Source organism: Microplitis mediator, chromosome 4 (assembly GCF_029852145.1).
Source record: "Microplitis mediator isolate UGA2020A chromosome 4, iyMicMedi2.1, whole genome shotgun sequence".
Classification (NCBI taxonomy): domain Eukaryota; kingdom Metazoa; phylum Arthropoda; class Insecta; order Hymenoptera; family Braconidae; genus Microplitis; species Microplitis mediator.
Genome location: NC_079972.1, coordinates 15624571 through 15644111, shown reverse-complemented (window position 1 = coordinate 15644111; position 19541 = coordinate 15624571). Strand labels below are relative to the sequence as shown.

General features: G+C 31.8%; 1 protein-coding gene and 1 long non-coding RNA gene across 4 annotated transcripts in view; both read left to right on the top strand.

Annotated features, from left to right (window-relative positions):
* LOC130666680 (uncharacterized) overlaps positions 1-19541 on the top strand; it is a 349416-nt gene that overhangs the window by 255328 nt on the left and 74547 nt on the right. The gene's annotated exons all lie outside the window — the stretch shown is intronic.
* LOC130666671 (irregular chiasm C-roughest protein-like) overlaps positions 9515-19541 on the top strand; it is a 52574-nt gene continuing 42547 nt past the window's right edge. For all 3 annotated transcript variants that reach the window (XM_057467875.1, XM_057467874.1, XM_057467873.1), the window contains exon 1: positions 9515-10652. In XM_057467875.1, coding sequence (XP_057323858.1) covers positions 10570-10652 — 83 coding nt within the window. In that variant the 5' untranslated portion in view covers positions 9515-10569. The remainder of the gene's footprint in view (positions 10653-19541) is intronic.

Here is a 19541-nt window from a genome sequence, read left to right as displayed (position 1 = left end):
TAATATAAAAATACTTTTCTTTGTGATTGATTATGATATAAGTTATGAGTAGGGGAGACCAGGGCAAGAAGGCCCACCTCAAAAATTAACCAAATTTTTTTTTTTCTTGTTTTCTTTTGATTATCACAAATTTAGATTATTTACTCATTTTTAGCCCGATACGTGAAACTTGGGGCAAAATGAACCACTCAAAAATTCTAAAAGAAAATGTATTTCATAGTATTATAACCTAGTCATGATTAATTTAATAGAAATATCATTTTTTGGTTAATTATATGGATTTCGATTAAAATAGAGCATTTGAAAAAGTTAAAAAAACCAATAATCAATTTTCTACAGAAGTGAAAAAATGACTCGTATTATATCAAAAAAGGTTATTTCGAATAATATTAAAGTAAATACAGTTGTTAAAGAGAAAAATATAAACATTTGTTACGCGGGAAATTTTTTTACAATTAAAAAAAAAAAATTTTTTTTTCATTTTTTTTCGAAGGGGGCCGTCTTGCCCCAAAAAAAAAAAATTTTTTTTTCAGGAGCTTCACCAAAATTTTGGTGAATTGAGTTCAAGTTGGACAAGAGTAAATCGACTTGATGGTTAAAAGCCACAAATAATAATAACCGGCTTAAGTGGGCCGTCTTGCCCCGGTCTCCCCTAATAAAAAAGCACTTGATCGACTTGGAGTTATTAAATTAGGCACACACGTCTTTATAGACGCCGTATCCTTTCTCCGGTGGAGTAATGACGATTACGTTGGGTGGTTGTTGTGCCTCAGTGCCTCAGGGCCTCAGGACTCACCCTTAATCATTTATTACACCCCTACCGTGAGTCAGACACCGCGTTGTTCATCATCAAACACGCAAACGAACCGTTTTCGTGGCAAAACAACCTCTAACAACTCATGATGAGCATAAGACTTCCGTATGTGTGCTACTTGTTTTAATTACAACTTGTTAACAAGAAAAAAGAAACATAATATAAAATAAAAAAAGTTTTTTTAAAAATAAATAAAGTGTAATCGTAAATGGTGTAAAACAAGCTAAAAAGTTTTCGAATTATAAATCAATTATGTGATCATATAACATGAGAGTACATTCTATGGTATACCTGAACCATCCAATTGAAGCTTACACAAAATTGACGGTAAACTAATTGCACACTCGTGACGAGGAACAATTGTTTCTAGTAACTGGAAACGTCTGTTCTTTTTTATACACAGTAAAACGATTCTTGACCTACTATTATACTTTTAAATGATTAAATAAATTCTTTCAGTAATTGTCACAATTAAATGTCTTTTAAATTATTTATTTTATTTTTTAACCCTTCTCTCTAAAACTAAATAAGTGAAAATTTCACTAATTGAAATAGTGATCTTAAAATTCACTACAAAATTAGTGATTTTGAATTAGATTCACTAATTCATTAGTGATTCCCCGGATTCTACAATGATTACTAGTGGCGCCTCGCTTAAGGACTTTTTATTCTATCATTGAATTATCAAATTCAGGGCAAAATTAATTACGATAATTTTTAAATACAACTGAACAGTATTAATTCAAGTAAGTTAATTAAATAAAACCTAATTTAGTTGCTAAATAATACATCTTGTTATTTTTTAATAGCTTTATATTTTTACTCCAACTTTTTTTACCGAACCTGAATCAAAACCATCATTGACAATAGATTCAGGTTATGAGTTATAATTATGATATAAATGTTTACCGTATGAAAGTAATTTTAATTGTTAATTTAGTCGATCAAGTTGCTAAAAAAATTTTATAATCAATTACAAATAATATTCATAATAATAATAATATTTTGATACAATATTATTAGCAACGATACAATATTTTTCCAAATAAATCCTCGTCAACAAGTGAATTAGTACATTTTTGACTAATTCAATCAGTGAAATTTTCACTAATTCTATATGTTGTTTTTTTTACTAATTCAAAAAGTGAATAGTCACTAATTCATAGTCGTATACTTTGGACAATTTAGATTAGTGAATATTCACAAATAATTCGTGGTTTTTCACTAATTTAGTTTTAGAGAGTTGTATACTCTGGAACGATCAATAAGATAAATAAAAGTTTTTTATTTGTAAATACTATCCTGTATAAATTTATATTGAGAATTTGAATATTATATTTCCAATGTATGAAATAAATTGATCACCAATTTAGCAATTGATTAAACATCTACAATCACTCATTGAAGCACTGATTGTATACGTAATAGCCATCAGCCATCGCGTTAATTAATTCAAGTTAAGTGATATATATATGTACATATTTGTGGTATGTTATTCATTTGATTAATATTACATAATATAGAGTAGAAGGGGCGTTACTTTAGATAATTGTTGACGCCTATCCTACATCTGCAGCTTTTATATTATTTTGTTGTTGTATTAAAATATAGCAAATATACATATAGTTAAAAATTCATTAATTTTTTTTTTACTTTAATCTATAAAAAAAAATGAAAAAAAGTTTATTCCAACAACTTGGAGAAACTAATTAAAATTTAGCGACAGAGTATTAAGCGTAGCTTTAAAAAGATATTTTGGTGAGATAGCATAAAAAGATAACGATCATGAAGTAAAAGTAAGAATACGTATTAAAAGCGTCTTTTAGTCTCCCCTTGACCCTTGACAGAAAAAGAAGAGTACGTGTGTCAAGTTTAAAAATAACCAAAGGGTGAATATTGTATGTACGAGCGTCGACGTCGCCGCGGATGTGAGTTAAAAATATAAAAATAATAAGAGTTAAACTATGCAAAGAAAAAATAAAGGTTACACTTCTGTGTGCATATATATATATATATATATATATATATGTCGGTAGACAAATTTAAGAGAAGACTCGTAAGATTCTAAAATTATACACGGCCGTAGTCTTTAGAGTTTTAACGCGTGTATACCCTGTACGCCCAGCTCTCTTTCGTCTTTCGTCGACATCTTTAGTTGAGAATCTAGTCTACATCAGACCATTATTCTGTGCTGCAGACTCTTTACTCTCTTGGGAATTATTCGCTTTTCTATCTACCTCACCTCTTTATCTGTTTTATTATATTAAATATATTCGAATACAAGTACATATATATCTTGTAGTATTCTCTATATCAACCAAGAGCTTTTGGAATACACAAGTCTAAGAACTGGATGAGACACTATATATATTATATATGCATATGGGCGTTCATCTCCGAGCTAGATTTACCACCTTGTCTTTCAATCCGCTTTAGCTTCGTATCACGTATCTGCTGTATATTATATTAATAATAGTGTCTGATAAGATTAAAACCACCTACGGACATTCTTGCCTCAATATTTTACACTGTAAAAAATCACCGGGGTAAGTCCAAACGGTGTAGGTGTTAAAATTATCGGTGTTAAATTTACCCCTGAAAGCGGTGTGAAAATAACGCCGTCACCGGTGTAAATATTCTAGACCGGTGTTAAAATAACGCCGCCACCGGTGTAAATATTCTAGACCGGTGTTAAAATAACGCCGCCGCCGGTGTAGATATCCTTTACCAGTGTTAAAATATTTTACTTTGTGAAAATTTTTAGTTACTCGATCACTATACTTGTTAATAAATGATATTCTTTATTAATTTTCATAAAGAACTGACATTTTTTGTGTTTTATAATCTTTAAAGTTAATACTTCAAGCGGACGCAGTTTACTCCGCTTTTACACCGGTTATCCCGCTTTTACACCGATGTTACTCCGCTTTTACACCGGTTACCCCACCTTTACACCGATTTTACTCCGCTTTTACACCGGTTACCCCGATTTAACACCGATGTTACTCCGTTTTTACACCGGTTACCCCGCCTTTACACCGATTTTACTCCGCTTTTACACCGGTTATCCCGCTTTTACACCGATGTTACTCCGTTTTTACACCGATTTTACTCCGCTTTTACACCGGTTACCCCGATTTAACACCGGTACTTTTAACACCGGGCGGAGTTAAAATGAGTCCATTTTTAACACCGCTCTTTTTACAGTGTATAAATATTTTTCATTCTCATTTATCAAAGTAATTAAAAAATTCAATTTAAATTATCCACAAAATTCTAATTTTATTTTTAATCAGAGGTTAATGAAAATTACAATATGCATATGTACGCAAAGGTAATTATTATTATATAAATAGAACCAATTAACAAAGTTTTAATTTGTCTATTGATAATAGACAATGAGATAATTATATTTGTGAAACAGTTAAATAAATTCAGACAATATATATACATTTATATTAATTAGTCTACTGCATTTAATGTTTTTTTTTGTCTCATCTCTGTTTAAATTATACTATTTCAAAATAATATATCTTCAAGTATAGAAACTCACTCAGACTTTTATTTTAAAATATTAAGATGCAAAAGGAAAAGCAAAGTAAAATATTTGTCTACATTGTCGATTAAAATTTTCGAATTTTACTTAATTTATTAACTTAATATTTAAACATTTAAAGCTACTCAATAATAAAATGACACAAGTAAAATTTAATTCATATTTTTTGAGACGAAATTCTACATAGAAATTGACTATTACCGTTACTTGCAATTTAATTAATTTATCACGTGGGTTTTTGATCGATTATTCCTTATCAATAGTTAATGAGAATCCGTTCAATTGACCTATTTTCAAATTTATATGTATACATGTAGTGATACCAGAATGCTCTATGATAAAATAAGTCCAAGTGTCTATGGTAGGGGAGGGTGGGGCAGAGCGGCCCCCCTAAGCCAATTATTATTTTTTGTGGCTTTCAACCATAAGATCACTTTACTTTTGTCCTATTTCGAACAAATTTATGGACATTTTGCCAAAATTCTGAAAAAAAATTTTTTTTTTGTGGGGCAGAGCGGCCCCCCTCCAAAAAGTGATAAAAAAAATTTTTTTTTCGTTTTTTTTTTTTTTTAAATTGTTTTCATCATTAAGAATGTATTTCTTTCTCTTGACAACTATTTTTGGTCTTATATTACTCGAAAAAAATTTTTTAAAGCGTAAAAAATCGTTCACTCTCGATTACCTTAATTACTAATTTTTATTTAATAAAAAAAAACATCAATTCTGTAATTTCACTTTATTTCAAAAATTTATCAACTAAAAAAAAAAAATTTAATTTTTATAAATTTTTAGTGACCAAATTTGCCTCTTACATAGAGAAACGGCCGAAAAATATGAAAAAATAATTCTTTCGGAAGTTTCGGCTGGTCCATTTTGCCCCAAATGTCATGCGTAGGGGTAAAAATGCGCAAACATATCGGAGTTATAGTAATTAGTCGAAAAAAACAAAATTTTTTTTTTGATCAAAATTTCAGGAGGGCCGCTCTGCCCCACCTTCCCCTATAAGTGAAAAAAATTTTTTTTTCAAATAAAATCCTTATGAAACTAATATGTTGACTAGGGAGCTTCATTTGAAATGAACATTTTTTTTTTTTAGCGGACACAAGAAAATTTTGTTGCTTATGTTGAGAGAAAAATTCCCTGAAAACTTCAGCTATTAATTTTAATTTTAAATACTTTCTATCGAGCATCAAAGTTTTCCCATTTAAAAAGCATGTAAATCGAATAATTTTTTTTTTAAATTACTATAACTTAGCCCGATTTTAGGCTATCGTTTTGAAACCAGTTTTTATTTGTAGAGTAATTGTTGCTTTTCAAAAGTGTATGAAACGGTTTTGGTCTAACTTGATCCATGTCGATTGTATCAGCTCCAAAAGTCAATTTTTCACTTTTTTCATTTATTTTTGTTAATAGTGAAGAAACGGCTCATCTTACAAAAAATATGCATAGAACAAATCTTTTAGGAAATTTTGTCCTCTACAAAATTGCTCATGACATTGATATTGCTAAAGTGCACTGTTCATGAGATACATGCATTTTAACATTTTACAGTAAAAAAAATTGTAAGCTTACTATAGTACTTTTTTTTTTTACTGTAAAATGTTAAAATGCATATATCTCATGAACAGTGCACTTTAGCAATATAAGTGTCATGAGCAATTTTGTAGAGGACAAAATTTCCTAAAAGATTGGTCCTATGCATATTTTTTGTAAGATGAGCCGTTTCTTCACTATAAACAAAAATAAATGAAAAAAGTGAAAAATTGACTTTCGGAGCTGACACAATTGACATGGGTCGAGTTAGACCAAAACCGTTTCATACACTTTTAAAAAGCAACAATTACTCTACAAATAAAAACTGGTTTCAAAACGATAGCTTAAAATCGGGCTAAGTTATAGTAATTTTAAAAAAAAGTTATTCGATTTACATGCTTTTTAAATGGGAAAACTTTGATGCTCGATAGAAAGTATTTAAAATTAAAATTAAGAGCTGAAATTTTCAGGGAATTTTTCTCTCAACATAAACAACAAAATTTTCTTGTGTCCTCTAAAAAAAAAAAATGTTCGTTTCAAATGAAGCACCCTAATGTTGACACGGCAAACGTTGAGCGGATTTTAACGCCAGAGGATGTATAAAAAAACAATAAAGAAGGAATAAAAGGGAAAGACTTACCGGGCTTAGCAAATAGTATAGTCAAGTATCAAAAATAATTGCCATTATCGTGTCCTCTCATTTATCAAATCCACTTTTTTCCCCTATTACATAATATAGTTAACTTTATAAACCAAATTGATCTTATCACGTATTTAATTTTTCTGTCTACACAAAGAAAAATGAAAAAAAAATATATACCTGACTCAATAAATTATATTTATTTAGACCACGTAATACTTGAGTCTCAAGTTATTGCGGTATATATATTTTATTATTTTCATTCAAACCAGACATAATTTAATAATTGGGTGGCTTATGTATATATAATACGTTTGATTGATGTTTATTGTACATTTATTTATTTTAAATATCAATGAAAAAATTTTAAATATTAAATATGTAGAAAGTGTGTCAATTCATATGATAATAATAATAATGATGAAGAAATTTATTTTAACAGAGCTTTAAATTATTATTCAACTTAAACGATCAATTGAATTTAACGTATAGAAGATACCTTTCAAAAATGTGCACGTATTCGTAATTCTCGTTTCTGCTGTCTGGCATTCTGCCACACTTGTATGACTCCTTTTCTTTTTTATCATTTCCATCGTTGTTTTTTTTTTCTCTTTTTTTCAAAGATGCCATGGGCAAATATGCTTTGCATTCGCCATTCTCGAGTAGTTGCCTTGAGAAAAACAGATACTGAATGTACAAGTTTTAAAAAGTCTGGAGAAATGTATCTGTGTTGATGTTTGCATTAGAAGCAGTGAAAGAATATGGAATATAGAATAATATAAAATATGATAAAATGAATAAAACCTTAAATGTATAAACATTATCAATTAGACAAAAAACTTAAATGTATATAATTTTAGCAATATTTACACTGTAAAAAATTTGCGGAGTGAATGCGGATTAAATCCGGAGTGAATGCGGAGTGAATGAATTTTTAATTATTCATTCCTTTCGGAGTGAAATTCACTCCGCAGGGGAGTTTTCGCGGAGTAGATAATTTTTTATTAATTTAATTCCTCCGGAGTGAAATTCACTCCGAAACGGAGTTTTGAAAATATTATTAATAAAATATAACTCCACTCAATAAAATCGAAGTAAAAATTCGCGTATTACATTATTGATCAGCTGATATGCACACACATACGCACACATTTGCACACACGCACACATTTGCACACATGCACACATTTGCACACACGCACACATTTGCACACACGCACACAAACACCTGCACACACACACACACACATACATTGTTTAGCAGTTTAATATAAATTAGTATAAATTTATTTAAGTATTAAAACTCCGGACCGGAGTGAATTGGGAGTGAAATAAAATCCGCATCACTCCGAGATCACTCCGCTAAAAAAAAACTCCCAGTTCACTCCGCATGCGGAGTGATTTTTTTCAAAACTCCGGAACTCCGAGTGGCGGAGTGAATGCAGAGTGAATTCGGATTTAATTTCACTCCGAATCCACTCCGGATTTTTTACAGTGCATACACTAATTTATAGATTTAATAAATAATATTTTATTTTTTTTTATTTATACTCGTAATTAAACTTTTTTATAAGTTTTTAAAATAATATGAAACTTGAATTATCAACGCTGCTTATTTTATCATCATAATAAAATTTATTTAATTAAATATATCTATATACACTTATATAATATATGTATTAAGTAAATTGAGTTTATAACTTAATATGTGGAGAGTATCCTTTGACAATTTCACAAATTGTTAATTCTATATCTATACCCTCATCATCTAATGCACCTGTGCCACACACGTGCAATTGTTGCGAATTATAACACAACCTTTGTTCTAAATACAATAGACTACCCTACCACCGCCACTACCAATATTTAACTACATATATTTTATTTTTTGTCATCTTACTTTGTCGGTTATTTAATAATTATTAAAAATACATTTTTTGTAGACCGACAGATAAAAATAATGTGGCGGTAGGATGAAAAAAAAAAAAAAAAAAAAAATTAGTTGATTTAAAAACAACGAATGTAAAAAATGTTTTAGTTGAGTCTACATCCGTTTCAGAGCGTCAGTAGCAATTCATCGAAGCGAACCCGGGTACTTGGCGGTGCGGATGAAGAACACGGGACGAGCCGGCGGCGATGCAAGAGATCGAGCATTAGCCTGTAAATAGTCACCAGCAGCCAGCAGCCTCAGCAGCATCAGCAGCATCAACAGCATGAGCAGCACACCACCAAGCGTAAGAGGTCTCGACTCTGTTTTACTCAGCTCGACTCGGCTCTCGCGGCATCGTATCCGCGGCCTTCACCAGCAAAACTACTCATATATATATATACATATACTTCTTTTCTTTTTTTTTGCCGCATCATCATCCAGACTACTCTCATCGTTGCTCTCGTATTCCTCATCGTATAGCGTATACTCATACTAGTACGCTAGTAAACTGGTAGTACTGCTGATGATAGAGGAACCTGTGTGCGCCTGCGTTGTCACCCCGCTCACCAATTCACATTAATGCTGGTGGTACTGGTACTGGTACTGGTACTGGTACTGCTGCTGCTGCTGCTGCCGCCGCCGCTGCCGTTGATTTTCAGTTGGCGCTGCCGCTTGTGGTTCTACAGCACAGCTACTTCCTCTCCTTCTCTCCCCTTCTCTCCCTCAAACTCTCTCTTTGCCCCACCACAAAAAACCATTTACTAATGGTGTCTCTTTTCAACTCTAGGTAGTACCAGTACTAGTGTGATTGTCTCTCTAGTGTGGATCCTGATGATTCCAGAGTCTCGACGCTAGCTCAGCACGCCACGACAGCCACGCGACCCCTTCCCCCACTTAGCTTGCAAGCGTGTGTCACGCTCCGGGTAGTCTAATGCGTGCTTTTAAAGAGTGGGAGTAAGGGCGCGTGGTGGATCGTCCTAGTGGGGCGCTACCATTGACTCAATGGTGGGGGCTTGTAAGAGCTCTGATAGTATAGCGTCGTTAGTTCTAAAGGGGCAGCGCTCCGAGTTGGTTTCATCTGTCACACCATTTACCATTCATATATTTCATATATTTTTTGACAAAAAAAATATATATACACCCACTAGTTTTGGTAAAAATCACAGTAATTATTGTTGCAATAAGTGGATTAAAAAAAAATATAGCCTACCGATCACTTTCATACCTGAACACATTGTATTTTTTTCTCTTTTAAGTTAAATGTCATCGATTAAAGCATCGTGGATTTAATAACTAGTGACTGTTGTTTATTGTGAGACTACGTGCGGGATATTGCACGATATAATAATAATAATGCCACTGATCCTCATGATAGTGATTGATAAATTAAGAGGATTTATTTATTTTTGGTTTTGTAGTGATAACTGTGAGCAGCAACTTTGTGTTATTTAAATCTTATCAGTCATAGTGAGTGCTTAGGTAACAAGAGTATTATCAACAGCAACAACAACAACAACAACAACAATAACAATAGTGATTATATTTGATCTTGGTGGATGTTAATCGTGGTGGTGGTGGTAGTCGTTGTTGTTGACGTTGAAACTAGCGTAGGGAAATACACGTTGAGAGATAGATCAAGTGTGCAACGGGGATTGTGTTGCTCGTCTCGTAGTGCTATTATCCGCGTCCGGATCGCTGAGTCAGTCGGATATCGGAGTTGCCCAGACCCCTGAGATGGTCGTAGCCGTACAAGTAGTGGTAGTTGTTCGAGTAGTTGAGTAATGCTTCCAGCACGAGGGTCGACTTACCCTCGATCGTTTAAAGAGAAAAATATATAGAAATATATCCCGGGCCATTTTTTTTCCTTATACTTTTACTCTCTCACTCGTTAAATTATTTTTTGTTATCAATAAAATTCTTCATATATATATATAAATATATAGTTTTTGTGAATTTACAATTGGGGTGTATGACCGAACGGCAATAGAAATAACACGAGAGTGAGAATTAAAAAAATGATAATACGAGGGTATCTAAGTTACTCGTGAGACGTGGAGACGAGCTGATTGTTTATTGAAACCACCAACATACACGATATGTCGTCTGTAAATAATGGATTGGGGAGTGCATCCGCGATGGATATAGCGACAAACATTGCAGCTCCAAAAGGAGTCTGCCGGTAAGTTTATCATTATTATTTATTATAAATTACAATAGATTGGATTAAAATACATAGAGAGGAATTAAAAATACAAGACAATAATTGAGAGTAACAGACATCAACTATTAAAATGAATATTCCTGTTATATGTCTGATATAACTCGTCCGCTTCCCCTTTTATGGTTAGTAATGTATGTGTATATGACATGTTCTATATGTATTGCTAGTAGATAAAGCCGTGCAGCGCGAACGCCCACTTTGACACAAAAGAGGATAGAAGCATCTGTCTCTCCAATCAAGGACCTCCGTTCTCAGAAAACTTAATTAACATCATCTCCCCTTGGCATTTCAATTTTAAAGGGCTTTCTATTTTAATTTAACCCAAAACGACACACCAAATAACAACGACATTTAAATCCGTACACCTTTTAACATTATCATAAATTTATATATAGAACCCTATCTGCTTTATATACACAGAAAAAAAATATATTTCTTGGCGCTAAAAATTTTTATTCGTCCCAAGAAAATTTTTGATTTCATTTCATAATGCAAAATTTTTTGTGCGTAACAGGGGTTCGTACTTCTCTCTCTATTACCCTAAACGAACGGTACTATCTTTGTTGCACTTGTGCAGTCAATAGGAACTTTGGCCGAGTTTTTCTCCTTAACAAATGGATATTGTCAAATAATGTAAGCGCACTTCGCTAGATTAGACAGTAGGGGAGACCGGGGCAAGACGGCCCACCTAAGCCGGTTATTATTATTTGTGGCTTTTAACCGTCAAGTCGATTTACTCTTGTCCAACTTGAACTCAATTCACCAAAATTTTGGTGAAGCTCCTGAAAAAAAAATTTTTTTTTGGGGCAAGACGGCCCCCTCCGAAAAAAAATGAAAAAAAAAATTTTTTTTTTTTAATTGTAAAAAAATTTCCCGCGTAACAAATGTTTATATTTTTGTCTTTAACAACTGTATTTACTTTAATATTACTCGAAATAACCTTTTTTGATATAATACGAGTCATTTTTTCACTTCTGTAGAAAATTGATTATTGGTTTTTTTAACTTTTTCAAATGCTCTATTTTAATCGAAATCCATATAATTAACCAAAAAATGATATTTCTATTAAATTAATCATGACTAGGTTATAATACTATGAAATACATTTTCTTTTAGAATTTTTGAGTGATTCATTTTGCCCCAAGTTTCACGTATCGGGCTAAAAATGAGTAAATAATATAAATTTGTGATAATCAAAAGAAAACAAGAAAAAAAATTTTTTGGTTAATTTTTGAGGTGGGCCTTCTTGCCCCAGATGGGCCGTCTTGCCCCGGTCTCCCCTAGTGCATTAATGTGCGGTCTGTATTTTGTATTTAGAGATTTTGTTTCCGAAAAAAACTCAGCCGATAATATCTGATATCCCCTGGTAAAGAAATCATTATTTTCGTCGTATATACATACAATTTATGAATATTTTATAAAAATAGAGAAAAAACAAAAAATTAAAAAATTTTATTCTTTTGATTTGGCATTTTACTTTATCGCCATAAATAATAATAAAATAAAGTGATAAATTAATTGGTGAATAAATAAATGAAAAATAAAATAAATATAGTGGATTTTGTCTCAATCAACATGAAAAATTTTCAACAGTTATATTTTGAGGTAAAAAATATAAAATAAAATCATGGTAACGCCATTAATCATAAGAGTAACGATTCAACGTATATATCATAATTCTGATTGCGTGTTTGACATTACACCATTATTCGATTTTAAAACCTTTACTATTAAAGTTATTTCATTTTCATTATTAAATTTTCAATTTTAATTTTGTTTTTTGAAACTCATAAATATCAATTTTAATATTTACACAACTGGCCAATTATAATAATTAATTTATTGGATCAATTTAATTGGATTTATTGTTTACGGTTCAATTTTAATTGTAATTTATTAATATTAATTTCAATTTAATTCATTTAAATTAAAAAGTTATTTGAAACGCCTTTTTTTTATTTGCTTGACCAACAATCAAGCTTTCATTACAATAATTATATTTCAACACTCGATAACAATAATAAACATTTAATATATATTTCAAATTTCAAAATGAACGATTACTATTATCGCAGTCTCTAATTACTGAGTGAACACTCAAAAGATATATATTTGAGAGATCCAAATAAATGAATGATAATTTAAATATGATAAAAAAATGTATATAAATAAAAAGCGATTAGCGGGAGTAATTTATCAAATCTATATAGTTTAATCGTTTAATCAGTCAGCGAGTTGAAATAATCGTACTCGATAATGTCAGTAAACGGGAAGCTAAAACGGCCTTTACAGCGTTAGCTTTCTCGTAAATATAAACGATAATTTATCAAGATTGGCCAACGAGTAGAAGCAGCTCGCTATACTCAGACTACTTTATATAGTATAGGACCATCATCATCTCGGTAGTTTATTCACCAAGTTTTCACCAGCAGCCGTGCACTTGCTAAAATTTTCTCTTTAAATTCCAAACATTTCAACATCCCATCTCCATTTCACACACACTATACTTGATTGATAAATAAATTTATTCACTTTTTTTAGTTATTTTTTCACTTTTAGTCGCTCCTCTATCCGTCTATCAATAAAAAATAAATTATATGTATATATAAACATACACTGTAAAAAGAGCGGTGTTAAAAATGGACTCATTTTAACTCCGCCCGGTGTTAAAATAAAATTACACCGGTGTGGGAGGAGTAATTCACCGGTGTTAAAAATACCGGTGTTAAATCAGGGTAATCGGTGTAAAAGCGGAGTAAAATCGGTGTAAAAGCGGAGTAACCGGTGTAAAAACGGAGTAATATCGGTGTAAAAGCGGGGTAACAGGTGTAAAAGCGGAGTAATGCCGGTGTAAAAGCGGAGTAATGCCGGTGTAAAAGCGGAGTAATAGCGGCGCCAAAGCGGGGTAACCGGTGTAAAAGCGGAGTAATGCCGGTGTAAAATCGGGGTAAATTGCGTCCGCTTGGCGTATTAACTTTAAAGATTATAAAACACAAAAAATCTCAGTTCTTTATGAAAATTAATAAAGAATATCATTTATTAATAAGTATAGTGATCGAATAAGTAAAAATATTTACAAAGTAAAATATTTTAACATCGGTAAAAAATATCTACACCGGCGGCGGCGTTATTTTAACACTGGTCTAGAATATTTACACCGGCAGCGGTGTTATTTTAACACCGGAGAATTTTTTTTAACACCGGTACAGAATATTTACACCGGCAGCGGTGTTATTTTAACACCGCTTTCGGGGGTAAATTTAACACCGATAATTTTAACACCTACACCGATTGGACTTACCCCGGTGATTTTTTACAGTGTACAGCTATAATAAAATTAACTTTTTTTGCAATCGACTTCCTTCCGTTACTTTACCCGGAACAAAAAATATATATATATATATATATGAAATCGTCGAAGGGTGATTCAGTGTCATTATATCCCCTGCTCTTACTTATTTTTTTGTCTCTATTATATGGTATCTTATAACCAAGCAAAAGAGATACACTTAACCCCTCGAGACTCCAGTGTCCCTTAACTCTCCCTTTAATGTAACTATCAAATTTCTCACTCGTTATAAAGTTAATGCAGCAGTAGCAGGGTGGCCTGAGGTGTGTTAAATTTGCAGACGAAGCATCTCAACGCAACTATATGGATTCTAAAATCGTAGATTGTCTTGTCTGCTGTTTATCTACATATACATATGTATGTGCGTGTGTGCGTATGTGTGAGTTTGTAATACCAAAGATCGAGCCCCTCGCTTTAATACGACACGTGAGTCAAAATTGTGCGTCAGACCCTCTTTTATATATAAATATAATAATTCTAACATCTTAGTCATGCTTGTTCCACCCTATATAATAGTGTGTCGCTCTATCAATATACTTTGCTTTTTTTTACTTTTTTTCTTTATTTTTTCCTCCAGTCTCGGAAGTAATAAAATCTTATTTTAGGTATTAAATCAATAATCCAAAGAACTTAATTGTTTTAAATATATAGAATTTACTTAATAACACTTTATATATATATTTGACACGGTAAATGTAATTTTTTTTTTTAATGGCAAGAGATGTACAGATTAGATTTTCCCAGACGGAATTTCCGGATCAGTTGGTCCGTAACGGAAGTAAACACTTGACTTAAATTCCTTTAGTTAACTCAATAATTAACTCTCGTGTAAGGCTTTTCATATTTTTAATTTATTTAAAGTGTTCTTCGGTATACATTTTAAGTGAGATTTAATTTAAAACTAAGTCAAGCTAAAAAGTAATTTCAAGTTTTTTTTTTTCCATTAGAAGTCGATCTATTTTTGGTATAAAAATTACCATCTCTCATCTTTACTGAAATATATATTTATAAAGATATCAAAAATAATAAATTGACATAGAATGACTTGGAAAAAAAAAAAAAAAATTTATAAAGAATCTATTAACTCGGAATGTATTATTAAAGCGTCGGATATGGATACATTTACATGGAAGATTTTAAACTTATATATAAGTAAGAGAGGATATAAAATAAAAAAGGACTATCTTTAGCAGAAGGAAGATGTACATCATGGCTTTTGGGTCATTGTTCTAAAATTGAGAGAGACACTGCAGCTGACAGTGCTGAAACGGTGTACCACCATCTCAAGAACCCGCGAGCTCAATTCAATTTTAGCGATACTTTAACAAACTCAATTAACTATCGACAACATTGCTATACGATACTACAAGAATGGGGTAAGATCGGAAGAAGGAGATACTTTAAGTAACGTTATGAAATACTCTATATTATGAGAAATTAAGTTATAATGCACTGTAAAAAATTCGCGGAGTCAATGCGGATTAAATCCGGAGTGAATGCGGAGTGAATTAATTTTTAATTATTCACTCCCCTCGGAGTGAAATTCACTCCGGAGCGGAGTTTTGAAAATGTTATTAATAAAATATAACTCCACGTAATAAAATCGAAGTAAAAATTCGCGTATTACATTATTGATCAGCTGATATGCACACACATACAAGCATACATATTTAGGCACACACGCGCACTCGCACACACACGCACGCACACATTTGCACACACGCACAAATTTTCACACACAAACACAAACACCTGCACACACCCGAATACACACATGCACGCAAACACACACACACACACACACATTGTTTAGCAGTTTCATATAAATTTATTTAAGTATTAAAACTCCGGACCGGAGTGAATTGGGAGTGAAATAAAATCCGCGTCACTCCGCTAAAAAAAAACTCCCAATTTACTCCGCATGCGGAGTGATTTTTTTTAAAACTCCGGAACTCCGAGTGGCGGAGTGAATCCGGAGTGAATTCGGATTTTATTTCACTCCCAATTCACTCCGGATTTTTTACAGTGTGATAACACACATTTCTTAAAAATATATAAACCATTCTAAATAGATTAAGTTTCAACATCGCGTTATTTCACTATATCTGAATGAAAATAATATCTGAAATATTTAATATTTTTAGAGCGGCGGCAAAGATAAAAATAGTATTGTTCACATATGTTCAATCAGTGGAACCTGTTAATTGAACCGTACATCATTTAATTATTGAATTATCGTATTCAATGTATCAGAAATTTAAAAATAAGATATTCCATCTCTTTGACTACTTTGATATATGATCAAACGTTTGGTTTAAATTATAAACATTTCATTTATTGTATATTAGATAAAGTAAATCTGTTAATATTTGAGACAAAGTTATTAAAAAAGTTGTTTTGATGATTCAAATCTAGAATACAAGTACCCGATGGTATTATAAATAAATTTTTTTGTTTATGAAACCCTAAATCGTTATATTGATATTATTGCCTACTTACAGTATCGATAATGTATATCACTTATCTAGGGCTATACTAAAATAGTCGAAATGTGTGCATTAATAATCTACCTATAAATGTTAATTATTTGTTTAAAATAAATTCATTAATTACAAATTAAATGTATTTGGTGTATACATCATAACTGATTACACAAAGCATTACCAAATTTTTTAAATATTTATACAAGAAAAAAAAAATAACATTTTACTCCAATAAATTGGAAATTTGATTTTGCTATACTTTGATCTCAAGGTTTGCTTTCATATGCACATATATGTATATAACACACTAGTGTACTGATTTAAATATCTATGTACCAATAATCGAAACATACCAAACTGTTATATATATATACTACTCGAATGTAAATTCCCCACTTGTCATATGCTCTATACCATTCTCTCTTTCTCTCTCTTCCTCCTCTCCCTTTCTCATCCTCCTATTTATTGATTCTCTTACTCTTTCTTCTTGTACTTTTACTCACAATGCGAGCATTCACTGTCGATAGTACCCACTCACTCTGTATTACAGAGTTTGGCATGACAGGTGTAACCCCACTTCCGTGTCCAGTGATTATCTCAAGAATCGTCACTGGACTTATTTATTTTCCAACCCAAAAATATTATTACAGTTTGAATGTATAAGTCGAAGGTATCAGACAATTTTGTCTGATCGACTTATACCTGTAAAAAATATTTTTTCCATGGGGTGGAGATTTACACTCAGAGATAAATTAAGTTAATTTAACTCTAAAATTGTAGCGCATGACCACTTGAACTATTTAATCATAAACTTTACAACAATGAATTATACTCATTACTTTCAATATAATACCATTAGTAAAGGTATTATATCGAGTCAATCATACATAATAAATAATTCGTATGACAGAAAAATATTTATGCCAATACTGCTATCAAATTTGGAATATTAAACTTTTGAAATAAGTTTCTTACCAGGGACACTACAAGTGGCAGGCGCCATCTAGTGGCGAGCACCGAACTACTCCCGTTGCCATTGTCTAGTGTCGGTGACTCTTTTTTTCTCTATCTATATTTACTGTTTGAAGTACCTCCCAGTACCCTCTCACTTCTCCATTCCATAATTAACGTCCTTAAAAAATTTTACCTGATCAATCAACCAATCACATTACAATTCAATAATGACAAAAAAAATTTCTTTTATTTAAAATGGAAAAGCTAAAAGAATTATTGAAATAAAAATCTTTTTACAATAAATGAAAAAAGTTATTAACATCGAATAGTTGAATGAGAAGGGAAAAAAATGATATTGGATGTTAACTTTGTTATTGTCTGTTTTTTACTATGAAAATTTTTTATTAGCAAATATGTGTAAAATAAAAAGAGTAAGATACTTGTTCTTTAGATTTTGATTTCAACGACAACGTGAATAATAAAATAATAAAGAGTAATAGTAGAAAAAAAAAGAAGTAAACTAGAATAAAATAAAATAAAATAAAATAAAGAAATGGTGAAACCTGATGGGATTGTTCATTTGCTGATCCGGGCTTATGTCTCACGTTTTTATACCCATCGGGGTTTACTAGTGAACGAACAGAAGCTCGATGAATTCCCGGAGGAACTTGCGACCTGAATGCGGTTGTTGGTCTCAGGATCATCGCGTGTTTGTCCCTCGTTATGAGGAGAAACGCAAACGTATAGAGAAGAAAGAGAGCTTCTTCAATCCCCTTTCACTTGTACGCTCAACGATTCCAATGAGTACAAGTACAACTGTTCAGTGTTGATTAATATTGGACCGTCAGCAAAACAAAAATATATATAATAATTAACAAAAGATTGTTATCATAATTTGTCAGCAAATAAAATGTAACGTATGTGTGTTGTCATTTTATTCAATAATAACGAATACCGAAAATACACAATACTTGGATTCAAAATAAATACATGAGTAATAGGGAGTATTGGAATTGAAAAGAGAAAAGAAACTCAGTAGGTCACATCGATCTCATTTATCACATTTCTCTTTATGTAAAGAACCATCAATGTTCAAGTTTTACGATAAGAATATTTGATATTGAGAACATTCATCCATGATTCAAAAGCATCCTAGTCAGACAAGTCTGATGGAAATTCAGTGCAAAATATTTATTTATACTTATCAAACAAAAGTACAATAACATCTTCAATATATAAATCTATGCATATATAACATTATATTACTTGTGAATAATAAATATACATATATAGATAGATACTATAAGTAAATGGGGTATATGGTTGTTTTAGAAAGAAATAACCATCTTTTTATTTTTTCTTTTTTTTTTTTTCTTTTGGGATTTCTCACACCCTACAGTGACAAGAGGTTATATTACTAGGAGATAGAGAAAGAGAGCGAGATACATACACGAGGAGAGCTGTAGATTTATTTTATGCCAAGCTGTCGGAAAACTAGTGAATCCTCGAGGAGAAATGTTAGCTCTGTCTATGCTCTACGCGCGAGATTCGTGTGAACGCGTGAGAGGCTTTCAAGCCGCGGCTTTAGAGCTTTTTTTATTTTTTATTTTTTTCATTTTTTATTTTTTCTCTCCGTGAAAATCTTTTGACGTATTTAGAGACAAAGAGTGAATGACTGTGAGAGCGTGACAAAGAAAAATTATTGGCAGAAATATGAGTGTATGAGTGTATTTCGTGTATATATACGTATATATGGCACTTTGTTTCGTTTGCCCAGGAACGTCGCGCCGCCATTTTCCGCGCGTGACTAGAATTCACGAAACACCAATTTGTTGGGAGAAAAGAGCACCACCACCACCACCACCACCACCACCCGGGTTAGCTGAGTTATTTCACTGCCCTACACGACGTGCCAACGTTGCAGGACAGGGTAGCCAACAGTCGTGCCAAAAATTCGATCAACCAGCGCGAAAATCATATATATAAATATATCTTCAAAAGTTTGCGATAAAAAAAAAATAAATAAATAAATAACAAAATGAATAATTGGATTATATAAGA